This window comes from Haemaphysalis longicornis, unplaced genomic scaffold (genome assembly GCF_048455015.1).
Source record: "Haemaphysalis longicornis isolate Haplotype H1 unplaced genomic scaffold, Haemaphysalis longicornis Haplotype H1 scaffold_1, whole genome shotgun sequence".
Taxonomy (NCBI): domain Eukaryota; kingdom Metazoa; phylum Arthropoda; class Arachnida; order Ixodida; family Ixodidae; genus Haemaphysalis; species Haemaphysalis longicornis.
In genome coordinates this window covers 294337269-294365047 of record NW_027526203.1, presented here as the reverse complement: position 1 = coordinate 294365047, position 27779 = coordinate 294337269, and the positions used below count along the sequence as shown (strand labels likewise).

General features: G+C 44.1%; 1 protein-coding gene across 1 annotated transcript; it reads right to left on the bottom strand.

The window, feature by feature from the left end:
• Positions 1-3316: 3316 nt before the first annotated feature.
• On the bottom strand, positions 3317-26465 carry LOC144148325 (uncharacterized). Its single transcript, XM_077679876.1, has 3 exons — positions 25208-26465; positions 12766-12886; positions 3317-5659 (listed from the first exon to the last, which is right to left on the bottom strand). The coding sequence occupies exons 1-3, from the start codon at positions 26309-26311 to the stop codon at positions 5472-5474; spliced, it is 1413 nt and encodes a 470-aa protein (XP_077536002.1). The 5' UTR covers positions 26312-26465; the 3' UTR covers positions 3317-5471.
• Between the last annotated feature and the right edge of the window lie 1314 nt (positions 26466-27779).

The window sequence follows — 27779 nt, the reverse complement described above, 5'->3', positions numbered from 1 at the left end:
TACCTTGCTGCACATAGATGCACCTGAATGAAAGGAAGTCGCAGACTTTACATCAAAACAATTTGATGTCATGCTTCATGCTCATTCAACGCATGGCTAAAGGGGGTGTCATACTGGAAAGAAGATGCTCTCGGCAGCACACTCAGTGCATGTGCACTTATTGATCATTTCTCAAGTTTGCATCAACATACAGAAAAGTTGGTACTCAAGTTAAACATTTTTAACATTGGCCTACCGTAGCCGTACTGGAGGTTTAAAACAATGTTAGAGTCAATTTTTTTTTATAGTTACTTCTTTCTCAGGTGGAAACTCTCTGAACATATAAAGAGAAGCTGAAGTATTGTAACATGTAATTTAAAACAGCCTAAATCGGTCTTGAAGGTATATCAGTTTCTGCACTTACTACGCTTAGCTGGCTGCTAGTACCTCTGGTTGGTTAGAAGGTTCGGACCAAAAATAAACCTGTTGTGAGAATAAAGGTACGCTGCCCAGTTCCCTTCCCAATTGGCAGACTTGCATCATTCATAAACCATACAAAGGAGCCCCGTCCAGTACACAGAATTAGGCCCTGCATTGTCATGGATTAAGTTATTCTTTACAAGTGTGCACTCCAAAGCTGATTAAATCCATCCAGCCTGATTTTCACTGCAGTGTTTCATTATGTGCATCAGCATAATTTACATGCAGCCTAGGCTTAAGAAAATATTTGCATAGCTTAACATTTCTGAACATACTGTTGTAATTCTATATGAAACCTTTTAGTGTGCTCTGTCTGTACCAGGTCTTTGAGCTATTTTGAATAAGTTTTAGTTTTTATTAAATGTACAAACAATAAGTAACAAAAAATGTGCCCTGGAATAAAAAAACAAACAAATTCAAGCAATTTGTACATGGCTTTAATAAACCAAGCCATTCTGTACAGCAAGGTCACGGTTAAAGGAACACTAAAGGCTGAATAACTTTTGTGCGAATTATTTGTGGAAAGTTATTCACGTAGTGACATTTCAGATTGTGCTTTAACTAAAATGCCATGTTTCTAGCTCCCTAGGCTTTTTGTTTGACGGCCAACGATGCCTTGTTTGCTGAGAAATAATTAAGGCTGGCATTTCCCTCTCCTATTTCCCTTCCATTTTTCTCGTGGCAAAGTGCACGTCACAAGGTGCCTGGAGCAAGTCAGGGCCCTATTCTCAACTACACTTGATTGGAAGCCAGTAAGGAAGGTTCTTTTTGATGCCATATTGGTATGGTGGCGCCTAGGTAAAACGGCTATCTAGCCCGAATTTATCTATGCCACCCACATTGCTACTTTCCCATGAGATCCTGCTGCGTGGGAGATGTAGAAAATAGTGCGCTTGTCCACCAATGAGGTCCACAGCTGTCCCGTCCCAGCACCACGGCCGATTGCGCTAATAATTTCAGACTTTTTTGAACATACGCACCGGCAGACACTAAGTGCATTAGGCTCTCATGTTCACCTACACGCTCCTCTTGAGCGTGCTTGTACTGCAAGGTGCAAAACATTTCAACAAAACTAACACTGAAATAAAGCTTACTGCCCGTGGCGAGACATATTTTGTTTGCTAGCTGAGGCTTGCATCTTTTAAAAACCACGTGTTCAGCAAAAGTTACCGGACACCTTCTTTCGCATTTGCACATCCCTGCCTCGGTGTCTAACAAAAAAAAACTCACACGAGCTTCACCACTCCTGCTCCACCATTCAAGATTCATGCTGTCACAAACCGTATTGTTGAGAGTGTATGGGGCAGCGATACCCATTTTCACTTTCAGTGGGACCGACAGCGTTCCGTCAAAAAATTAATGCATTTATCCATAGACCGATTGGTCGACCGAAAAGCTCCGATAAGATCTCAGGACACACTGCGCTTGCGCGAAACCGGGCTTCCATTGTGTCAAAACGGTTACAACTTGAAAATTGTGAAAATGGAACGCTTAAAACAATACACGCATCGATCATAAAGAAGGGGTACAATAGTACACCTTTATCTCAACCCACGTATCGGTATACATTTAGGCCGTTCGTAGATGCTGTTACTTGGCACCCGAAAAATCGTCGCATGGGTTCGTTCTTCATTTGCAATTTGGGTTTTTGAAGCTTCGATGATCAATTGCACGCACTTTTAGCTTTCGAGGTTCTCTCAACTTTCTTGAGAAAGGGATGGCAAATTTTTTTTGCATTAACTGCTGTTGCTGCAAGTGTTCACGACACTCCAATCAACAGATATAGGCCAACATGCTTCAAAAATGAACTTGGAACAGATAAACTGTGCACTTTCAGACTGCTTAGTTCATTTGTAACTGGCTGTAGCAATCACTTGTTGGCAAAGTCTTTAACATGACACTTTGTATAAATGGTCTTTCACAAGCCATTACTTTGCATTAATATATCAAAATCTTTAAATATGCAAGATCAGGAGGCAGTTTTCATTTTAATTTTCCACAGCAGACAGGCTTTTTTAAAATAAGCGTTACAAACTACATAAAATTTTAACCGAGGTGCGGATGATTGGAATTTGAGTGTTGCACTGTCAGTTCGGACATAAGAAAAACCAATTGCTTTACTCTACAACTTAATTTCTCAATACTTGGACCATCTAAAATGGCTACCCAATTTTCTTAGGAGGTTTACGCTCTAATCTCACGGGCTGTTTCTGCTAGAGTTATGCTAGAGTTGCTCTAGTTTCTGCTGTTCAATGGCAATGCAGATAAATGTGACAGACCTTTTAAGGGTCCACTCCCACGGCCGTTTCGTTTTCCCAGTCATTTTTAATTGCCTTGCAATAAAGGCATGAACATTTAACAATGCCCAATTTTGCTGCGAAACTCTCTAATCTAGCAAAATGATGACCATAGAGCATATCAGCACCCTGTGCAAAAAAAAAAAAAAAAAAAACGTTAAAAAATGGTCACTTCTAATTTTGGCAGCTACTGAAGCAGGGCATGTGGTTCGCTGTAGCAGCATCCACATAGCCCTATATGTAGCCTGCTCAGATTTCATGTGCATCGTTTCACTTCGTGAAAATATCTGGCACGCATGAAGCTTTTGTGACAGTTGCTCACGAATAAGCATAATTAGACACGGCTAAAGCACCTCTGTGGTTGGTAACTGCATAATTTATAGTCCAAAACTGCCCCCCAAAATAAACTTCCAACGCACAAGCTAGGACCAAACAAATCTAGCCCATTCCATGGGCGTTTCATGACATACACGGAGCAATGCACACCTGCCTTGAGCTGGAATTTCCACACTGGGCCAGCTTTCCAGGCAGCAAATCATTAAGTGAACAAAACACAGGCACACGGTGACACCAAAATGTCATTTATTTAGCCTGGAAACATCTGTGCCAAAAATTTATGGAACGGTAGGAGCTATTTGCAAGTCTTGTGGTGCAAAGTTTCCACAGTAACAAAATTTGTGATTGCCACTCTGTAGTTGGGGCTGTGTTAGCATGAACTGCGTATCTAAAATACTGAAAGCAATCTTTGGCAGTCGGTGTAGCATAGCGTGGAACCATGGATAGTACAACTCCACACACCTCACGATGGCCATTTCTGAACTCGTGCGAGTTGGTTTGTTATTTTAACTCTAGCTTGGTCCTCCGAGTCGCAACAATACACGGTACGTATAGCACGGTCACAGGTCAGGGAAGAAGTTAATTTTGGCCCGGTTCTTGTCCCTTGCACCAGAATGTCCCAAGGAGGCGCTACTAAAGGGAGAGGAGGAGAGCATTAGAAATCTATTGGAAAGAAATGCACTTTTTTACACGTTGCTATTTAGAGCATCAGTTAACGCAGCCACTGGAATGCAGGCTGCTGTGGAATGGGATGCAGCCGTCCCGCGTTGATGCCGACTAACAGGAATAACTTCTCAGCCTTTCACAATGCAGCATAGCTACAAGGCCTGCATGTTGGAGACATCACTTAGACAATCACGCTCCTAGCAATTAAAAAAGAAAGAAGACAGCCTGCATGCTTTCAACACATAGGCCAGTAGCTTTTGCGTATATCACCTCGGCTGACATTCTCTGCAAATCTTGCATGCAGTTTTCAAACAAGTGTGGGTCTAAGCAACATGAGATTCTTCAACAAAATGCACGCACTCTGGGTAACACTCTTTTCTTGCATTGCCTAGGCAAGGAAAAGTATAAACATCAATGCCTACCATGTTTCCCACAACAAAAAGGCAGCTTCAGTGCCGATGTCCTTTGACGTGAATGCCTTTCTTTTCACTTAGCAAAACTTGGCTAAAATTTATTACAACACACACATATCAATCACCTTCCACTCACTGAGTATGAAAGATCACTGAGAATCTTATACAGCTAGAGAAAAGTCACTTTCCAAACACTGCAAAGCATGTTCTTCACTCAATCATATTCTGGTTCAGTGCAAATCTTATGTAAAAGACCTGGCCCATGCACTGCAGTTTGTCAACTTTTCTTGGGTTAGCTTCTAGCCCCGTGAAAGTAACCACTAAAAGCTACCCCAGCATACATGGAAGAGAACGCTGAAACACACAGAAACCTAACTGCTTTCAGTAAAAAAATAAAAATAAAAGGCTTCGTATTAAATAGCCAGTCGGAACAGGCTAGGTAGGTGAACAGAGATTAGAGCACAAAATATAACAAAATACTCGAGTTCTTTATAGCACAGCAAATATACAACCTGAGAGTTGACAGCACACGCCGCACACAATTTGCCACACACCTTTTTAAAATTGTGCGGTTTTTCAGACCTGTTGGAATAGTAACGAAGCCTTGTGTGCAAAACCAACACCAGGTTTCTTCTTTTCTTGCACATAAAATCAGAAATATCTTGCTCAAACAAAGGAACTTCAAATGTGTGCAGTTTTGGCAGCACTGGAACATTGCACATCGTTAAAACTCGCATCAGCACACGCCTTCAGCCAATTCCTATGCAGGAAACTACACTTAAATAAACTGCACTTGAATGACACCAGTTAAGCCATTCCATCAGTTCTATCAAGCACTGGTGCAATGAACAGGCTACACTCAACTCAGAGGAAACATGCTGAAGATCTTTGCAGTGTGTCACTCCCACAGAAATTAACACTGGCACACACTACTGCTGTATTATAAGCAAAAAAACTTAACAGCCAACATCATTACTGTGGCCCTAGACATGTAAACACTATGCAAGCGTACTTTCCTTGACTACAAAAACATGTGACAACAAAGCGCATGAATGTCGTTAAAACAGAAAGGGGGGAAAAAAGCAAGTGCAGAAACCACGACCAGTGGTTTTAGTAACAATTCTTGAGTACGGCCAACAGGAAAGTGCCCTGCTGACTGCAGGCACAGTCAAGTGAGAAAAAAAAAAAGGATCGGGGCAGCACACCGGCGGATTCTCTACAGACGGGGAGGGGCCCCCTGCCATGTGTGAGTCGGCAGGGGCCAGCCAGGAAGGAAACAGGAGCCGAACTGACTAGGGCCTCAAAAGAGCAGATCCGAACTGGTCGCCGACAGAGACCAGGCCGTGGCTGGGGCAGCTGGTGGTTCCTCAGGCTCAGGGGCCGCAGGGGGCTCCGGTGCGGGCAGCGGCCGGCTTGGGCGGCACAGCCCCAACTGGAAGCCCTCGCCAGTGCTCAGGGCACTCGGAGTGTAGCTGCCCAGAGAGCCACCTGCATGCACAGTGCCAAAAAGGGGTTGCAGGGCCAATGAAGCCTCCAGTACAGGAGGGTCACCTGGTGTCCTCCCAGAGTTACTTGATATAGGAGTTGCGAAACTCCCCATAGACCCCATGCATCAAAACGTGGCCGAATGATTGGTCCACTGTTTTGGATTTTTTTTTGTTTCATACAGTGGCGGCATCTGTTGGTGACAAAATCAACTACACGTGCTTCACTGCTTGGCAACCTCGGCGAAGAATGGTATTTGGTGCTTACAAAAATTTGTTGTGCTGAAGGAGCCCGATGCCTCCAACCATGAAAATGTTTTAGATGCATTCAAAACAAGAGTAGTAAAAAAAACGCGACCATGTGGTCAGCGAAATGCGTCTGCACTTGCACATTGTCGTCTGCTGCGCATCATCTGCGGACTTCCAGCAATAAAAAAAGAGTTAAAAATTCGATTCGACGGTTTTACGCAAGCTTGAAAGGATTATTTCGAGCCACTTGATCAGCTACTGAATTAGTTTTGGCATACAGTGGGCTGTACGCCAAGCGACAACTGCAAACGTCGGACCTATGTTTTGCCCAAGTGGCCGCACAAGCGTCAATTGATCGAGGCAGTTGCACAGACGTAGAAACAATCGCAACATAAAAACATCAGTTAAGAAAGCAATGACAGAGCTTATGAAAGTACAAAAATAAAGAATTATGTACCTTTAAAATAAAGTTTAACGTTGACTTGTCAGGTTTAATAATTCGTATGTTTTCTGGATGGTGTGTGTGTGCCTCCGGTAGCCGCGTTGGCACCACCGTACGCACGATCCAAAGTTGGGAGCGGTCTAGGTGCAGGCCGTTTTTTGAGGTGGAGTTTCACAACTGCCTACATCGAAGAATTCTGGTGTCCTCCCTGAAGCACGCACCTTACTTCGTACCCTCACTGATTGCATGCACATGTTGGGAACAATGCAAATACCGCATATGTTACAAAACTTCCAGTTGCAAGCAGAGCACAAGCATTGTGCATCAGTTGAATTGTACCAGAAAGCAGGGTCAGGGGCACGCAAGCAGTCATTAGCTATGATATACAGACATGAAAATCTGAACACACAAAAGAAGCGTAGGTTTTACTATATCATTCCACAACAATGAATAACAACAAAGAACGAGTTGCCAGCCTTTGCACAGAGTGGCAGCTTACGGTAGTGACCGGGCTGGTCAGCGAGGTTGTGCACATGCTCTGGAGCAGCCGAGTGCAGAGGCCAGTCTCGTGAGCACTGATTATCAGCCGGTAAAGAAGCGCTGGTGGCTACCGCTCGCTACCACTCTGTGCATAGACTGGCACCACTTCTATGTTAACACTTTTGACTACTGTACATGAGCCATCAATTGTCCCAACCAGGGTTCTCCCCACGGTGGGTGGCAGTGGTTTTTCCGCCCACCACTCCGGCCGGTCACCCACTTCTATGACCACCCGCCCACCACCGCCCGCCTCTCAGGCTTCAAGTTTGCTCCACTGGTGGGCAGCTTCCTGTGCCTCAGCAGCGGAATTCAAACTAAGAGCCCGAGAAGCCCGCTTCCTCAAGCGCGCTGTTACGGGAAAGTACGGACGCCGGTAGGAAGCAGCCACACATCCTCAGGAGTTAGAAACAGAGGCTGTGAAGCTGGAGGGAATCGCGACGACATGACCACAGTGGACTGAGACAGACTTTTTTGCTCAAACTCATCATACACAACAGGAATCACAGCAAAGGACTGTCATTCGCATTGCGGTAGAAGAGCCTGATGTTGAGAGTAACCCATAAGGTGCGGTAGTGGACATCTGGGTCAAACTGAAAAATTGGAATCTGAAAGTGTAGGATGTTGGGAACACAAAGTGATTGCGCTCGAACAGATGCTGTCTTGTCATTTATTAGTATGTTCCTGGCAAGCCCCCACCCCCTCGGTCTTCATATGCCCACCTCTCAAAATTTCCTGGGGAGAACCCTGGTCCCAACAATTATGAAGAAGTCCCTGATATGAAGAAGTCTCTGCACAAAGTTGTCTCCGGCATTATTTTGTGAATTTTCCACTGCCCACTACATAATAACCCCAAGGTGAAACGAGCTATCCCAACACTGAAACAAACAATAATATGAACTTGATTCTTGGTATTGTTAGGGAGGCACTAGGCAAGACCATGACAGCAGTGATTACCGGCCACTATGGGGCAGAATTGGGTTAGGCTCAAGAAGCAAAAAGTTGCAACTAGTGAACACAAAAACAAAGCAAACCTGCACTCAGTACTCACTATTAGCAGATGAAGATGAGGATAGCATACACTGAATAACCACCTATGATAATCTCCGAATCAGCGGTAGTTTTAGCTCGAATAAAACCTAAAACAAAGTCTGCAAAACTCTCAGAAAATAAAGGACCTTATTCAGAAATATCATATCAAAGTACAAAGTACATAATGCAAGAAAGCAAATAGAATCAGCAGGGTTGTCAAAATTGATTTAGAAAGGCAAATTTAATGATATGCATGCCTCCACCACTAGAAAGATTGAGACAGCGGAGAGATTGGGGGAAGAACCAAAAAGCTCGCAATTGGTAGGGACAAAATACATGCACTGAGAGACTACAGCGGCGACTTAACCAACAACATGGATGAGACCGTTAAAGCAGTGGAAAAGGTTCAATATGCACTTGTACACCAGCAAAGTTAGGCTGACAAACATCCTGTGTAGGACTACCTCAGCACGAGAAGTTTGAGCAGCAACTAAAAGAGGTGGAAAAGGCACTGAAGAAGATCCAAGGGAAAGCGGCAGAAGGTGACGGAACAACTGCAGATCTGCTAAAGAGTCCCTCGCATGAGAAAATGCCAACCTAATTCTAATTGACAAAAGGGTGACGTCAAAGAAAGGTTAAGAATTATTGACCCATCAGCCTACTCTTTGTTATATAAACGTTCACCACAACAAGAGGAACACTATCGATCAGCACAAGGAACATTCCCCCAACTGGGACAACAGGCTAGGAAAGGCCAATCAAGAATGGAACACATTCACGCCATCACCCGGCAAATGAGAAATACATGGAACATAAACCTCTGTATGCAGTCTTCATAGGTTATAAAAAAGCATTTTATTCAATGTGAACTACCCCATTAATGGAAGCACTGCAAGATGGATAACTTAAGAGACTCGCATAGAATTTTTGCAGGGCATCCAAAGAATGTACGGTTACAATTTTACATAAATAGAGTGAAGTTACCTACTAAGAAGGATGTCACACATAGCAATATTGCCTCTTCAAAATTACTGACAGCCTCTCTACAGGGGGCACTTAACCCCTTGAGAATTCTTGACGACCTCAGCTCATCATGAGTAGTCCCTTTCTGCTTATGATGAGATCACCTTGTCATGGGCATTTTGCCACTTTCTGAACGACTTTTGACAAACAGGCCATCAGAGGGTGCTTCGCCATTTACAGCGTAGGTGGCAGTAGCAGTCTCACTTTCACCGCTTTTACCGATTGCTATTTTTCATATTAGATGACAGCGGGCATGATTCTTTATATGCTGACATCACCCTATTTGCACGAGATTTTCCGGTGTTTTCAAACAAATGCACTGGTGGTAGTCTCGAGTAGTTTGAACGGCATCAGTCAAGGGATAATGCATTTTAAAACAGATCAATACACTATTGCTATTCAAACCAATCATTCTTTCCCAGAGTTCAAGGAGTGAAGTGGGCAACACCAATACATAATGCTAGATGAACAATCACCCTTTGCCATACATTCATAGTTATTTTAGCCCTTTAAACCTGTGGTTGGTGTATTTCACATACCAATAAAATGGCCCATTTTGGCACCACTATCATTGTAAAAATTAGTCATTAAAGGGACCATGGATACAAAATGAACGTCTAGTTCATCAAAAAGACAAACTTCAAACAAATAATCAATAAATTTAAGTACTGGCCTTTATAAATGAATCTTGATGAAACTTCATGGGCTTGTTCAGTTTTCTTAGCCTATTTCAAATATCCAATTAGTTTTGATGTAAGATATTTAGTTACCAAGATAATAAAAAATATTTCTTGATTGTTCTTGAGAATAGAAAAAAAAACTAATCAACAAAAAATTACCAGCAAGGTATAAATCGATACCAGAAGTTGTGACGAATGAAATGTGGGAAGCAGTTTTTTTTTTTTTTTGCAATCACATACAAGTTTACATCGATTTTATCTTCTAGGTTAAAAGTAGTCCTGCTAACCAATTAAAAATAACACTGAACAACTACCGAAATGCAAAATGCAAAATCTGATTCCCTTATTGGATGGTTTAAGCATTCAGCTTTACGCTGCAAAAGAAATTATCTTTCTAGCTTCTCTACATGCTGGGATATGCCTCTCAAAAATTTCCTATCCCTGCAATAACGTTATGTTCATGGCGAAAAAGGAAAAAATTAGAGAAACTCATTTTTTTCATCAAAATCGGGCCTGTACGGCTTTAATAAGTACCTGGTACTGTTCAAAAACCAACTTTTCAGAGAAAAAAACTGTGCAAACTAAAGAAAAAGTGGCACCTAAAAAAATGCTTTTTTTGGGCAATTTTTTTATCCCAATGCCCCCTTAAGAAAACGTGAAGCAGTGGCAACTCCCCGGCCGCTTTCCGGCAACTTTCTATGACGTCGCAGAATCATGTTTGTGCTACTGGTGGCCACTGACCTAAGCCTCCACCAAGAAACATGACTGGGCTATTGTAGTGGGGCCTCTAATTTCATCTGATCGTATTACTTGAATGCAAACGTGCAGTTAAAACAGGTGAAAATGTTTTTAGTGCTGGCCCATATGACGTCATGCCTGCCTGCATGATATCACTGCAGCATAAAATTAGAAAGTTTTTTCAATTTTTCTTGATTTTTTGGGGGGGTTAAAAAAGTCTTTCAAGGCTAAAATGCAGCTGACTTAGTTACCAAAGGCTAGTTCTTTTAAACTGAACAAAATTAAAAGTGACCCGCCGCGGTGGCTCAGTGGCTAAGGCGTTATGCTGCTGAGCACGAAGACACAGGTCCGATTCCCGGCCGTGGCGGCCGCTTTTCTGGTGGAGGCGAAAAGCCAAAACGCCCATTTGTATGAGATTTTGGCGCACATTAAAGATCCCCAGGTGGCCGAAATTAATCCAGAGCCCTCCACTACGGCGCACCTCATCGCCTGCGTTGCGTTGGCGCGTTAAACCCTACAATCAATCTATACAAAGTTAAAAGTTTGTATTGATGGCCCCATTAAGCGGTTAAAAGGTCCGACTGGAAGAAATCAGGATACAAGTAAATTTGGGTATTTGAGCAGCTTGAGATTTGTGGACAGATTTTGTTCAGCGAGTTCGCAGAAGAACTGCAAAAAATGGTTCAGGAAGTGCACTCTGATAGTGCAGCAGTAAGTTTAAAGGTAAATATGAAGAAATCAAAGGCTTTGTTAAACAGCCAAATAGCAAGCCAGCCCTACAGCCATGTAATAATACTACAACAGGAGGATGATTATAAAATTTTGTATAAGTTGTCACTGCTGGTTTTAACCCTAAGAAATCAAGTGGAGGATCAGTAAGAACTCGGGGGCATTTAGGAAGCACTGTGCAGCAATTAACAGCAGACTACCTGCCACTAAAACAAATAATACGAAAAAATGTCTGAATAAGCACCTTGAAGCAAACTTGGGTTAACTCAACCACGAAGGGATGGATAATAACAGTAACGTTTAGGGATAGGGAATGGAGTGTCACAGATTTGAAAATAAAACTAGCAGTGGTACTAGGTATACATATTTTAAGGGCGCACAGCCACTAAAGACCAATTAACGCCAAGATATGGGCGTAATGTGCTTAAAAAGGCCGTGAAGACAAAATAAAACCTTGTTCGATTTAAAAGCAGCACCCTTTGGTAACTCACTCAGCTCTATTCCAGCTACGAAGAATTTTTGATTAAAAAATGTAAGAAATATTTTATAATGATCACACTTTGCACCACACAACGTCAGCAGTGACACAATAGAGGGAGCAGTTATGCGACAAAGGAGGAGGAGGAATAAACATTTAATTGAGCAGCCAATGTTGTTGGGCTGACCGCCAGGTGGGGGACCTCCTTAGTCCAGGAAGCCCTGGGTCTTGGCGGCCTGTCTCGCCCGGTCTACCAGATGTCAGTGATCCGGGTTGGAGCTGGTCAACCGACCCTCCAACCCAAATCCACATGTTTAGTGTTTCCGACAAAGGGAAACACTAAAAGCATGTATCAGTGGGTTGACTGCATGTCATACATGCAGTTATACATACAAGTTATACAATGTTATACGAGTTACACATCATATAATGAACTAGAACTAGAGGCCTCACTACAATTGCCCAGTCATGTTTCTTGGCAGTGGCTTTCACTGGCAGCTGCCAATCGCACAAACAAGATTCTGTGATGTCAGAGATGTCCAGAAAGTGGCCAGGGAGTCACCACTGCTTCATCTGTTTTCCTTAACGTCTCCAGCATTCGTTTGAAGTTTGCAATAAAACTGGCATAATTGTTATCAGGGCTAGGCAGTCTTTTAAATGAACTGAACTTGTGTTTTGTCTTCATCACCCCTTTAAAAGTGGTTAGTACGCACGTGTATTGGAAATCTTACCTAAAATGTGAAGATGGTCGTAACAGATGGTGACCACAATGGCAAGGCGTGAATCCTAGCTCAGTTACAAGGGGGAGTCATGTGATGGGGAGGACTGACAACATACCCCCCACCTGAGTTACAGAATGGCCACTGAAGGATGGCATGTAACATAGGGGAACTCAGCGAAGGAACAAGATGCAAAAAAAAAAAAAAAAAAAGTTTAGTGGGGGCACAGAATGGATTGGGACAATGCAGCATAGGAGCGACTGGAAATCTACGCAAGAGGCCTGCTGTGGGCGCAAATAAAATGCTGCTGCTGATGGTGGTGACTATGATCAATGTAAGTGTGTTTTCTGGGTTTACCCAGACTGCACTAAAACCTGTGCACTAAAAAGAATTTTACTCTGAAAAAGAGGGACAGGAAAGGAGGGATGGGCATTTTGTCTCATACACGAAAGAAATATAGATTGCAGTGAAGAGCCCACTTACCGCAACTCCTGCCGTTCAATGTAGGCGCCTCCAAGTCTTGGCCATTTCCCCGGGGGCTGTGGCATTCTTCAGCAGCATATTCAATGGTTACCAAGGCACTGTCATTGAACTGGATCTTCAGCTGCAGCAGCGACAGATTCCAAACACAGAACATGCTTTAAGAGCCCCAGAGCTACATCTCTCTCCGTCAGTGTTATTGCATGCAAAATAAGCATTCACACCCTGAAATCAGACTGAATAACTCTTGCACCATAGTGTAACACAGAGACTGCAAGCATTCAATGGATGAAATGTGGCTATAACCAAGACAATGCCACTGATTACTGAGCTTTAGCTTGCTGCCAACCTCACAACAATTTACTGGCTTAGCTCACAATCATCGCACTCAACACATCAAGTTGGCCGAAACACTCACACTAAAGATAAGGATAAAACTGTGCTCACACATGAGTAAATTTTCAGCAACAACAAAAACAAAACACGATACAGCCGGCACTTCACTGCACTGGTTTTCATGCTTCAGTAACCAGCATGCTGACAGCGTCTGGAAAGTGCTGCCACACTAACACTGCCCTGCCGTATCACCATAGTTTGTGAAAGAGCAGCAAAGGTTTTAGACCTTACAAAGGCAAAACAAACAGGCCAAAATTATGTTGCAGAGTCATGCCTGCTAGGCAGTCAAACTACATCGGAGTGTACCATCTGCCACAGCCCGTTCTTATCACGAAATGTAATGACTGCACTTGTTTTCAGTCCTCTGTGCAAAAGACAAGACAAGACGAGAAACTACTTTGTAAGGCTTACACTCGTATTCAGTCCTCAAAATACTGATATGAAGTGCACGCATCTTGTTTTCATTAAACTGCCCACGAAGACAGCTTACACCCTTGTTTTATTTAAAAGAACTAACCCTTGGTAACTTGCACAACTCCATCCTGACCACAGATTTCTTTTGTCACACAAGAAAAAAAGGAAGGTGAGACCCTCAGTACTGACAAACTCTTAAATCTCCTGCTGCACAAAGTGAGCAGTGATGCCACGAGTAAGGTGCAAAAAACAGTAGCCACTGCATTAACTCCATACTCGCATTAAAGTGGCGCGATCAACCAGAACCAGAGTGACCGCTACAATCATACAATCGGGTTTGTTGGCGGCAGCTTTTGCTGGCGACTGCCAATCGCACAAACTAGTCCCTGTCAGGTCATAGGAACAGTGCGAGACAGTGGCTGTGAGTGGCCACTCTCATGTTGTCCTTTTTTTTATTTTGCTTTAAATATGGCATGACTTATTCTGACATGGCAATCTTTCAAATGAATCAAACATGCATTTTATACCCATGGTACCTTTAAAGGAGCCATGAAGAGAAAATGCAAGTTGGTTTTATTCGAAAGATTTCGTGTTTTATAGTGCCCCCAGCGCTTGTCCGGATACAAACGGTGCTTTATTCACTGAGAAATTAAACAATTTAGGTTAAAATTTTGATTTTCCCGCTCAATCGTGCGTTTTCGTGGTCCCAAATGACATCACAGGAACCAACCGCTCTGCAGCCTAGAGTACCTTCATTCACGCATCCGCCGTACAGGGTAGAGACACGTATACGCTGGCGCCGTCATTATCGGTTGCTCGCTCGCCGCCGAAGCAAGTCATTGTGTCAAAACCGCGCTAAAATTATCGCCGCAACGTGGTTTACTGAAGAAGTTTGAATCATATTGTCTGTTTTGCGTTGCTAGGTCTCGTCGGAAACAAAAAGAATAACGCGTTGAGCCCGTTGGCCCAATTCAAAGGTTGTCCGTTCAAAGGTTGTCTCCACCCTGTACAGCGGTGTTGGTTTGTTCCCGCGTTTCTTTACGTTCCGTAACCTAGATGGCGCCACCATACCGTGGCAAGCGTTTGGTTTGTTTTTTCCCGCATTTAAACCTGGCTTGTTTTTGTTCTGGGAGAAAATATTCGTTCCCTGAAACAGTGCTCGCTCGACACATGGGGTCACGTAAGACACCGTTGCTTGCGTCAATCGGCCAGTGTCGTCTGAGACAACCCCAAGCCCCGTAGTGCTGTGCAGCTAAACCAAGCATGCTGTGTGCAGTACGAACAGCAGAACGCATCAGTACTTCTATGTTTACATGTGCTTTCGTAACTTCCACTGTTTGTCCCATCATTCTTATTGCTTTGTAAAGAATGTGCCCTAAATTTAAGCGCAAATCGCTCGTTCGTCTAGTTTGTAAGCTCTACCTAATTTGCGTCTGCTTCTGCCAGCCTCCGCCAATCGCAGAGCTAAGCTCATGTGACATCACAGGTTCTGTTGCGGGAAATGAGCTGGTGTGTCGCATGACCATTCCCGTTTTTCCTAATTATGTAGCTTATTTGAGCGAAGTTTACGTTAAAAGTGGTGTCAGTATGATTCTAACGAGACAATCTTTTGATGAACCAAACTTGTGTTTTCTCTTCATGGCTCCTTTAAAAGAAGCAACACAGTACTTTACAGTACATGTGCTCACAGTTAAAGCAACAGCTTATTAATACTTATTTATCCCTCCATACGGTATTAATACTACATATATAACCCACACCTCTAATTTCAAACCGGACAAGCATTTAAAAATTCCTAATCCAAATGGTTGTGTCCATTGTGGCTGCAATACGAACTATTTGTCACTGTAGAGCTGGAATGAATCTTCATGATCCTGCTCTGTCTGGAGTGCAATCGCGATTCCGCATTTCCCTCATCGCCAAATTGAGCAACAGGATTTAAATAGCCAAAATTCAACGACTCAATAACAGGAGAAGCATAATATTCCGAACTTAATTTTTTCAAAGATTAATTTTTTGTAGGTGTTCATCAATTCACCAAAATTGGTTGCACAAACAACTCTTGAAATTTTAGCAAGCACTTAAAGGAATACTTGTGTGCTCTGTCATATCACACCCTACAGCTGCTCGAAAACACGACTTCAAAGGTTCTGGCATTATCATCGTGCAGGCAGTTTTGAAGGCTTTTATGCTTGGAAAAAAAAAAAAAAATGTACCCAGTTACATTCAGATGGATTTGTCCTTACAAAAATGACAATTTTCGCCTGAGAACAACAAACCCTTAATCCCTTTGAAAGCGCCTATACAGCTCTTGGGGTCTTCAGACTTCAACAAAGCTACCAGGATATATTAGTTTCATTACACTAGCTCGCGAGTCTTGCTGGAGATCAGCTCTCCAAACATTTAGCACTAAATCATTTTAATCTCTTTCGTGGCTCTTCGTGCTGTCGGAAAATCCTGGCAAATTACCCACGATCGCAGGCAAGGAGCAGTAATAATTTCGCCAGTTCTGCGCCCATCTGTTATGCTCCTCCAAACAGTACGAGAAGCCATGCACTCGTGTTCTCACTAACTGGTATAAAGATCGCACACATGCAGCGACACGACATGGCTAAAGTAGCTAAATAGTCCCTCATGACTTGAGCCATTGTTAACACAGACAATGCAGCGTAGTGAGCGAAGAGACACACAGACAGCGCAGCATAGTGAGCGAAGACACATCGGGAAAATTTAAATGGCCAAGGCTTCATGAGAAGTGACTATCCTCTTTCTTTCATCTCGTGAAATTTAATTCCAATTAATTATCCAGGAAATGTTTTCAATTTAATTCGTTCAAAACTGAGCACACACAAAACAAATTTCTTAGTTTTAAAGGGCTAGCGGATATGTCTGTTGAAGCTTTATTTGTGGCTAAGTTGTGCAGTTTAACCCAAGCCATTCGTTACTAGACTATTTAGCGGAATTTGTGTGTACTGGATGATAGAAGAGAAAACACTGGCTGCCGTACCAATGACTGATCTTGCACTGGTGTGAAATGTGTTTTCATACTACTTCATCGTTCAAAATGTTCATATTCACACGCTTCATAGTTTATGTCAACTTTTAGGTAGTTCGCGCACAGGTTGTACATGCTAACAATCTCCTAAAATTTAGCCCGGCGGACCCACCAGTGTGTCATAGCAGATGTCAGCTTTGGATGTCATTTGAAATGCTGTCAGTGCCGTTATTACTTACAGACGTCATTACCATCAAAATCACTGTTTTCTCCTTTTCATCCACGTACGTAAATAGTACACCCGTTTATATTCAACATACCACTAACCCTTCAGTGCTAATGACAAGTTTACTTATCTTGGCTAAATTCAATTTTTGTAGGGCTTGCATGCTCTGTCATTCTTTTTTTCAATAACCATAAGTAAAGGAATAAACAAGTCATATAGAACAGCTAAAAACATTAGGACGATATTTTTTTCTCCGATGATAAAAACATCTAAGAGCCCCATCTATTAACATGATATTGTAGACCACATGAAATGCACACTGTTTAGCGGACACACTTTCAAGCAGGCATGCCCATGTGGGCATAGCGTAAAAACATTAACCCCTAATATTTATCGTTATCGCCATAAATGTGATGTCACGAAGAGTAATTAACAACAAAAACTCCCAAAATATACACACAAAAAAAGAATGTCGCATCCAATGGCTACAGCCCAGCAAAGAATTGCTACAGCCCAGGGCAGTCACTCCCTTGGCACGTCTATAGTTTGACTAGGAAGATACCCTAAGCACTTTTTTCCATTCGAGAATAAATTTCAGCCTCGTGCTGTTTCCAGTATTTCAAGGAACCATCTCCTCTGGTACAAGTTGCTTGATGCATGTTTAAGTGTCCACCCACTATGGTGACTCGGTGGTTAACGGGAATATAAGACAAAACAACTTACTCGAATTTACCAGCAAAAAAAAACTTTATAAATACTGAAGAAATTTCAACCTTTGCCTTACAAGATGTCAGCAATGACGTACCAGGGGGAATACTACAGAATAGAGGGAATGCTAGGGGGAATACTGAGGAATAGGAGCACACTAGAAAGAATACATTAGCATTCAAGGTATGAGGCCTAGTGGTGGAGAAAGTTTTTTTTTTTAATAGATAAACAATGCAGATTTTTGGTCTATCATAAGCACATTTTTTTAAGCCCATGAGAGCCTTATAAATTATGTCCTTTTTTGTTTGTATATTTTTTATTTGAAAATTGTTAAATGTGGATCTCGCGCCAGCACACAACTGATTTATCTCCATGAGAACACAATTTTTGGTAGTGGTATAGGGGAGGCTTTGGCCTGTGCAATGAACCAAAAGTAACAAGATCAGATAAATCTTTGCAGCATAGTGATGAAATAACAAAAAAACTGAACATTTTGATTGTAAGTGCTTTGGTGTAAAAGGTGGCCATATCAAAACCTTTGGCTCGGTTTCTTGAGGTTCATTGCACACCCAATAATGTGAGGAAGATGTGTGCCAAGTTTCACTAAAAAATGTTTATTAGGAAAAAAAGTTATTAATGTTCGCATTTGGAGAATTTGCCAAAAAGTAATTTCTGAGAAAATCAACAAAAAAGATTTCAAGCAAGTGTAGCGCTTACATGAAACATAAGTAGAGCTAAAATTCCCCAAATTTGTAGCCACTTCCTTGTTGGGTTTTGCTCGGGTCTGATTTTGCTCGTGTGACACCTCGCCTTTTTTTTTTCTAGCTTGCTATGCAGTGTCAGTGCTCTGAGGGGATGCCTTTGCGATGTGTGGCTGATCATTCGTTTTTGGTATTTGGTTTTTCGTTTTGTGCGTCTTCGCGTTCTAAACTTCCCCATACTTTGGCTGCCAGTAAGCAAAAAGTAAGCGACAGAGAGTAAGCACATCTACCAAACAATCTGAAGTTCCTTTGATGCATGCACGAAGGCTCCAGAATGTAAACACGTGCAAAACATCGCGCATCTGCCTTCTGAGAAGTTTGATTTTAATTGAGAAATAAAGTGTTGAAAACTCTATCGGAGCATTGTTACATTTTTGAACGTATATGATTGTTAAATAACAAGCTAAGAACTCCAAACCAGGGCATTTTTGTGTTGCACACAAAACTCGCAGCTTCAGTTTCGGTTTCGTAAATGCCTAGTGGGCTTACACTTTTTTATGTATCTTTTGAAAGAAACTGTGTAGGAAGAAACTTTTTTCAGCAAAATGATGTCCAATAAATTTCACACCTAACAAAGGGGAAACAAAAAATTGACATTCTGAAAAAAAATTTGTGATTCTGACTAGGCCTCACACCTCAAGTAGTAGGATGAAATGGAACAAGAGGCACCGCTGCAATTGTAGGAATGTTTTCTGGCAATAGCTTCAGTTTCCGGCCGCCAATGCGCAAACAAGTCCCTGTGACGTCATAAGGACCCAGCAAGATAGCGGCTGGCAAGTCGCCACTGCTTCATTTAGTTTTCTTAACATCCAGCTTAGTTCTGGAAGTCTGCACTACAATTGCCTCATTGTTATTTTGGCAAAGCAGTCTACTTAATGAACTGAATTTGTATTTTGTCTTCATGGCCCCTTGTGCAGCTATAACAAAGGTTATGGGGTTGATTCCCTGCTGCAATGCCTGCACGTATGATAAAAGTAACACATTAAAACACCTAAAAGATTTCGACACACGTAACCACAGGTGGCCTAAAATCTGCAGCCTTCCACTACAGTGTGCCAAATACCCTCGGCAAAGATTTGTCGCACGTATTCCCAACATGGACAGGATAAGGAGCAAGGGATGCCTGGCTGGGCAAGTTGGTTCATTGTACTTTTTTTCCCCCCATTTCCATTCCACTGTGCTCATGTTTTATTTGAACACGAAACAGCGCTAGTCCCATGCTGTCCAACATGGGGCTAGTGCTGTCCCTCCCTCCTTTGTGCTAGCTAAGATGCTGACAAAAAAAAACTAGGGTGCGTTTAACATGCCGCAATAGAGGGGCCCAGATTAATTTTGACAGTCTGGGTATCTTTAACATCACTAGCGAAGATGCACAATTCAGGTAGCCAACCAGGCCAACTCTCAGCTTTGAAGAATAATAAGGTGAGGTGACTACAATCCATAAATGTATCCCAAGCTATGATGATGTTTTGCCCCCTATCTGTATCTCGCTAGTCCTGGTGTTATGCTGCCAGGAATTCCATCCATCACGTGCATCTTGCTAGTCCAGCACTGCATTTGCTTGGCTGCACTATTCCTAGCAAGGAACCCCATTTGTAGAATGTACCAGCAGCCATAAATAGGCACACAAGACCACAAAGCCTTAGAAATTAAAGGAACCAAGAATGTAGCGTTAAATTTACATGTGCAGCATAACTACATGATCTCAGCGCCGGATGAAAATTCATGCACCACATTGAGTGCAGTTTTTAAAAGACAACAGTAAACACTGCCTATAGGATGGTTCATTTAACTGCACAGTAACAGGCGCCTTTTTTTTCAGTTTGGAAAGAAACAGTGCCAACAATAAACAAAGTTAACACTAGTCAGACACGAATAAACAACAACTTAGAGGGACAGTGAAGTGAATTGTATGCTCTAACTACCTTGCCTGATGATAGTATAAAATGCATAATAGATATTTATAGATTTGTACCGTCTTTAAAAGTGTTAAAAGTAACAAAGAACGAGACAGAGCAGCAGATTGCAATAGTGCCTGGACTGGTCAGACAAGCTATGCGCATGCACTGGAGCAGCCAAGTGCAGAAGGCCAGCCTCGTGAGTGCCCATTATGCCAAAGATGTGCCCATGGCTATCGCAAACTGCCGCTCCATGCATTGACTGGCACCCGCATCTTTGTTGTTCACACTTTTGATTTGATGCCGGTACATGCAATTTTATAAGAGAAATGTGCAGTTGAAAGTGCCACCTCCCTAGATCTATCTTTCCTGTCGGTTTGCTGACATTGGATTGGACAACCCACTGGCAAGTCTGCAGGGCTAAATTTAACAACTTTCTAGGATGTTCAACCTGTACAACTTGATGTAAACAAACACGGAGTCGTCAACCATGAAATGGGTGAAAATCAATGTTTAGAAGGCTCAGCTAGCATGAAGCCCCACTGCAAACCAGTGCAACGTCATTACGGTAGTTTGTGTGGCAGTTGGAAGTGTTTTCTCTTCTGTCAAGCATTACAGGTGAACCAAGTTTACAGACTTGGCTAAAAGTCACTAATTTACATGGGTTAAATTACAATGTAGCCCCAAAAAAAGACCATCAAACTCACTTCAGTGTCCCTAGAACGAACGACTTTGTACCAAAGGACGAAATTGGTTTTTTTGTTTTTTCTATTACTTCAGTTACAAAACATGGTTATTTTATTGACAGAGCAGCAGGATGCACTACATTTTTGGAATGTACGGCATGTGCATCTAAATATGTGCCCTTCTCATAGCTCAAATCTACTACAAAAATTTTCCTAGTGGTTTTAGGAATTAGATGTAATGCAGTTACACTATTTTTCTCCATCAATCCTGCTGGAGCTGAAGCTAATATTGGTAGACATAAATCCTGGCAGGTGCTTCTCCCCAAGCATTAACGCTCAATTTATAAAACCTATTAAAGGTTCACCACAGAGATTGTTGTGGATGACTGATAAAGGGGTGATTAGGAGTTATCAAAAGCTTTTTTTTTTTAAGACAAGCAGCATGCCCAGACATTCTTCCATGAACACCGCTCTCTGCCTAGGCTCCACAGGCTAATTTCACTCGACGCTGCATTGCTGTTACTCAAGTGAAGCAGCTTTACTTGATTCCTGAACTAATACAAGGCTCACACATGGGCCCAAAGAGTTTGAGGCCTTTAAAAAGCTTTTTATTTTAATCATATTCCAAGCCCCTGTGCAAGCAGGGCAATGCAGAAGTGTCCTTGCTCTTCCTCCTTAGTCTTAGTCTCCTCAATTTACTCCATATTCTTCAGTTCTCACTAAAAGGCACGAATCTAAAAATAAGGAGTCAATCACTGAGATGGAAATTATCATGCAATGCATTGTCTTCAATGCAGTGATGGCCAGTTCTCGCTGACAAAAATCAAACCACTTCCAATGCAACTACCCCACAAACTACAATATACACGAAAGCTTTATACTGCACTGCAAATCTGGAGAGCCCTCCATTCAAGCAAGAACAATTTCGTCTCAATATTTCTGTTCCAAGAGAGTCAAATACAATCAGTTCGACTACGACCAAAGTGAACTCTTCCGCAGTTCCTTTCAGATAAGAATCAGAATTCTGCTTTTTCATTCATGGACACTTAACTACCAACAGTGACACCCAGATTGGATTCCCAGTCGAAGCCACCATTACATCGTGAAAGCTTGGTCTGAGCACTGCCAACCTGTAAACACGAAACATACCCGGAAATCTAATCTGGGGTTTAATGCCACCTAAATTACAAAACTACATTTCCTTTTTTGGTAACTCATTAGAGCAAAAAACTTCTATGATACCCCAGAGTCATAATGCTAATTGCTGTCCTTCCTGAAAGATATGAGCCAAGATTTAGTTTGCTGAATCACCACCACACAAGATAGATTTGTCTCAAAATGTGTTACTGGCAAATAGTGTTGAGCCTTACCTCTACTTTTTTAAAATGATTATTTAGAAAACAAAGGGCCCTCCACACCACACAATACAATTCAGCACTATTTTTCACTTGGAAAAAAGTCAGGATTGGTTCAACTCAAGAAACTCAAAAGATACATGCACCCCTTTCACATCATGGGGAATTATGTATTTTAAGAATGACATATAATGCATTTTATCATCCCTGACATTTGAAGCAACAATAATATTTATAAAGCCTACACTATCCTTTGCAATAGTGTGATTGAAGCACTGAGCATCACTATGCACACCTTTGGTACAATTTAAATTCTTACGATATGCTTCTTTACATGCTACACGCAAGTGCAGAGTCACGTATGCATCTTTTGTAAACATCCAAACCACACTGTGCTTTTTCGCCAATGAACTCTTCTGCAGTTCCTTTCAAATAGGAATCAGAATTCTGCTTTTTCATTCACAAACATTACTGAAGTTCATTACAATAGACATCCATGGTTCCGGACACAAACACCTGTTGTGTCCGGAGCATGCAGTGTCCAAATAAAAAGGTCGCCGTATAAAAAATCTTACCTCCTAAAAGGAAGCTACTCACGTCCTTTGTTTAACAAAGCTACTGATAATTAAGCCTTATTTTACTAGCTCTTAAGAATACTGTGTCATCATGAATAACAAATTCAGCAAGCAATAAGCCACATGACCTAAGCACATTGTCATTTTACCATGCACTCGAATGAGTCTTTCAGATGAAGTGGCCCACTTTTGGCCGACACCAGGCCTGGAGAGCTGGCAGAGGCCTTCCAGCCCTCCTTGCTCAGTGGTGTTACTACCCTTTCCTTCAAGTTGCACTTCACCCATTTTTTGGCAAAGAGCTTTCCGGGCAGATGAGACGAAAGTGGCTTGGAAACACGCCAGCAATCAGGACAGCATGTCCTGTCCTTAGGTTACCATTTTTTGTACCAAACCAAGCGAAGTTCTCAGCAATGCTCTGTCAAAGTATACACAAACTGCAATGATGACGCTTCCACAGCGAAGCTATGCAGCCCTGGCAAGATTAAGCGTCCTTCCTGCTGACAAGGCAAAACCCCGATCACCTTTTGTCATGTTCTGCAGCATGCCCAGAGTATAACCGTAAGACTAAGTTTGACATTGGGTCTCCTCGATTACCACTTTCAGACCGTCCGCGGACTGCCCGAGACGCTATCTGGTGCTCAATTTCCCTACTTATTCATAGGGGACTTCCAATCTGAACAGCTGGCTGACTGCCTGTGAACTGTCCAGGACTACTAAATCGAGGAGGTCCATTGTCATTGCCTCCAAGACTGCCATAGGCAGCACAAGTTTTGCACTAGGTTATGATGGTACATCAGCGTTTAATTGAAAAAAAAAAAATACCCTGCCATTTGTGACTAGTATACAAGGAAGGCACCACCTTCACATGAGCAAACATTGACTTTTTGAAATATTTTACTGATCTACCTCTTAGCACTCCCTCCCCCAACTCTTCATGATGTTGCAGCTCTCACAGGAAAACTCATTGGAATTGAGCCTGTGGCTTGTGTTGCAATAACTGTTCGAGATCGCAAGTGCTGCTGCTACAGGTGCAATTTTTATCTTAGCTGGTCTATGGTGATGGCCATACCAGGCCAGAATAGCCATGAAATTCATTTACCACAAGCAATGGTCATACGTGGATCTGCTACAGAATTAGTGCAGTGTACATTGCATACACAATGTATGCAGTGATCAAACAAGGTTGGTGAAATATTCTGTTATTTACATATACACTGTAGCAAACACTAACTATACGGATTTCTTTTATCAATTAATTGGACACTTGAAATGGCAGCCTAATGACAGATGAAAGGACTAGGCTGCATCACAAAATAGTCAGCCATACCCTGGAAAAGGAAGTATTAATACCGGTTTTGAATCGGCTAATAAAAACTCCAATCAATGTAGGGATGCATAGTTCCGAGGTTTTGTTGTGTAAACTTTACATCCCCAAGAAAAGACTTAATTATTAATGCCTATTAAACAATTTTGGGTCACTGCATGCCCCAGGGCTAAGCAACTTGCAATTAGTCTTACTATGCCCAAGGAAAACTTCGCTTTCAGTAGTGCTACAGTTTTGAAGTTGCATGATCGAGATGAAAAAACAGCAATGTCATAGATTAGTTGTTGCCTTAGCGTACAAGCATAACAGGTTCAATGAAATTGCAATTAAAATTATGGTATTTTCAGATGTGGACTCCCATTATTGCAACTTATTGTCAAGCAAGTTCATTTTGTCCCAAATTAGTTTTTTTTTTAAAGCTTCCAGCAATTCTAAATGCTCCATTAAAATCAGTTCAGCCCCTTCTGACATGCCAAGCAGTGGGGTAGCCTGGAATTTCCTTCAGGGGAGGGGGTCTGATATAGGAGTACTTGTGAATATACTCAACGGAAGGTTTTTGTCAACCTTTTGCTCTCATCTCACCCTTGTGCTCAGGGAGAAACAGAAGTAAGCAGGCACCTGATTTTCCATAAACTTCCTCGTCTGAAAATGTCGCATCTACCCGTCGAGGGCCTGGAGCTCGAAATTAGCCCTCCCTCGGAATTTTCAAAACGCAGTAGTCCCGCTACATGGACAACTTCAATTAGAACAGAGCCAATCACTTTCAAACTCTTCAGTGGCGAGCAACCACTCAAAAGTTACTCAAATAATTGGCTCCATAGTAACTGAATTGAAGCGGTTATAAAGCAAGCCCCCGCTGAATTCGTGGCACAATTTGCGAGCGAGACGTGACCAGGGCAGCGTTATACCAAGCAAGCACGCCTGACAGCGGCGCGCAAACGCGATGCTCAAGGAGTGCTCGGCGAGGGGAGCCTCGGTCGGACGACGTCGATTGCTCATCAGCCGGGCATTCCTGGTGCAGCAAGCGCCCCGGTGACGGCGCGTGCGGCATTCGGCGCGAGAAAGAGGGGTGTGCCCCGCCGTGGCCCGGAGGGGTCAGCGGCCTACCTTCTTGTTCCTGGTGGTGAGCAGGGCCCCGCCGCCGACCACCACGTTTTCGCCGACGAACACGATGCCCGAGGGGAACGGAAGCGGCTCGTCGGACGAGTCCAGCTCGTCAGAGTCCAGTGGACTGCCGCAGGGGGCCCGGGTCACGGCCACGTGCGGCTTCACGTCCTTGCCCCGGAAGTCAAACACCACACTGGTGGCCGTCGGCGAGGCCTGCCGCAGCTGCGGCCATAGGGGTCCCGGCGCAGTGTCGCGGCGTTCCGGGCGACTAACGGTCAATGGGGCCTTCAGCGGCGGCTCGTCGTCGCTCGGTGGCGGATCGTCCTGCTTCCGCAGGGGCTTGATGTTGGCCACGGGCCTGGCCGCCCGCGGTCTGCCCAGGGGCTGGTTGTTCTCCTTGTCCGAGCGCAGAGGGGCGCGAGCACGTAACACGGGCGGCCGCCGGCGCAGGGGCCGCCGGTTGTCAGCGGAAGCTTCGAAAATTCGCTTACAAGTGCGGACAATATCCGCTCGCGGCAGTTCGCTGGGCGCAGAGGGGCTCCGTTCGACGATGACGACGTCCTCGTTGATGAGCGGATCCAGCAGCGTTTCCATGCTGCGAGCCCGCTGGAACGCAGGCTTCGGGGACGCCGCAGGCCGGACGCTACATTTGGGCTCGAGCAGGTTTTCCACGCTGGCGTAGGCTCGCAGGGGCTGCTGCAACCCGCTGGGCTCGCGCAAGCTGAGGCTGAGAAACTTGCATCGCAGTCGGTCCACGAAGCCGGGGCCGTACTGCCACTCGTGGTCCTCGGAACTCTCCAGCTCGGCGTGGCCGCCTTTGTCTTCGCCCATGCTCGGGGGGCCACCTCCGCGGGGCGACTGCGGGCAAACCAGTCCGGCCGGAACGCGCGCCGCGTCGCCAAGGTGAACAGCCTTCTGCAGGGTCCGGTCGCCGCCAGAGCCGGCCGCCAGCGCCGCCCAGCTGGGGAAGGCCTTGTGCATGGTGCGCTTCTTGCGGAGCAGCTCTCGCTTCCAGTCCGGCATAGCCGCTTCCTGGCGCCCGTACATTTCCGACTGCGCTTCCGTCCGGCCCCTTGCAAGGAGCAGCAGCGGGCCCCCGCTCATGGCTTCCGCCCGGCGAAAAGCGCGTTCCCCGTTGTCCGCACGCACCGCCGCCGAAAGTCCGCCGACGCACGGGCTTGTTGTTGACTGTCGCCAGCCGGCCCAGAAAGAAAGCAGCTGAAGCCACCTGTCGGAATGAGCGCGCGACCTACCGCGCTGTCGCTCGCACGCGCAGCGTGGCGCTACTACGCGCGCGGCAGCAGCAGCAGTGGAGCAGCAGTACCGAGCGAATCCGCGGCGCTTATCATCAATAACTGTTCCAAAGCTGCGAACGAGAATCTGGTTTAACTTATATCGAACTCACGGCGATTTGCGCCAGAGGAGATCGATGTGGAGTTGCTGCTGCACGCAGCGTATCCGCCTCGGCTCGCTAGCCTACTACGTGGCATACTTTCCGCGGCGCACAAAACAGGTACGCGGATAACATCAACTGACGTTCGTACGGAAGCGGCGATCCTGGCGATTGCGAGGCAGCGCACGCTGCGTTGTATCGGTTGTTTCACCGTCACACGTGAAAACGGCGCAGAACATACGTACTTAGCGTTCGTTCCCCAGACGTCCTGCATCTGTGGCTGCGTGGACCGGCTGTAAAATACCGCCAAGCAGTTATATATACCCCTCCTGTATTTCTGTTTCTTCTTTAAATAAACCAGCGCCCGTAAATGAGTCGGATAGCAAGTCCGGCACATTCGCGGCAGTTCTGAAGCAATTCTACCGCAGTACTTCGCATTTTACAGAATAATCAAAATGATCCAAAAAGTTTCTTGGTAAGCGGTCCAAACGAGCGAAGTACTAAATTCAACATAGCAAAGAACGGGCTGAAGCAATAACTGCTACAGGAAGTAATTACATGCATGAATGCTTCGCGAAATTACGTGGCATAAAGGAGGCGCGTGAAAGAGCACTAATGAAACTCGGAACCCGATCTTACGACTTTCTGTGACCGCAACCGCTGCATGCGCAGGGGTGAGTGTTCAGCAGTCGAGCCTCTCCCGAAAGTTTCCGCGGGGCTTGCGTATTCTATGCAGTAATTTTGTTTGTTGCGTGTGGCCAAAAGTTGTGCAACAGTATCCTACCACAAGAACGAAAAGTTGTTGAACCACTGAGAAGTACCTGCTTCAGGCTGTTCCTTTTTTCCCTTTTTTTAGGGGCACAGCACTGTACGCGCCGTTCCGGAAAAGCCAGTGATCACGAAGCCTTTTCGCTCGAGCAAAAAGAATGCCACGTTAGCAAGACAGAAGAGGGCGCGTCCCTGCTGCTAGGCAACGCCCAGGCGCGTTAGGCATGCACAGAGGGGCTTGCCTGCCTAGGGGGGTACGATGAAAGAAGTGGAGGAGGCCAGTGGAGATCCGCCCCATCATCTTTCTTCCTCGTTCGACTGTCTCTGCTCGCTGCTACTCACGAACGCGAGCGCCTAGTGTGAAAGCCGGGTCTGTCTGATAAAGCGATGGCAACCACGGGCTCATCTGGA

Excerpts from the sequence above, each read along its gene's own strand:
- LOC144148325 (XM_077679876.1), bottom strand. The coding sequence starts at position 26,311 with ATGAGCGGGGGCCCGCTGCTGCTCCTTGCAAGGGGCCGGACGGAAGCG. Across the intron at positions 12,887-25,207 it reads TCACCACCAGGAACAAGAAG|CTGAAGATCCAGTTCAATGA; the intron begins GTAGGCCGCTGA and ends TCGCTGCTGCAG. Across the intron at positions 5,660-12,765 it reads ATTGAACGGCAGGAGTTGCG|GTGGCTCTCTGGGCAGCTAC; the intron begins GTAAGTGGGCTC and ends CTGTGCATGCAG.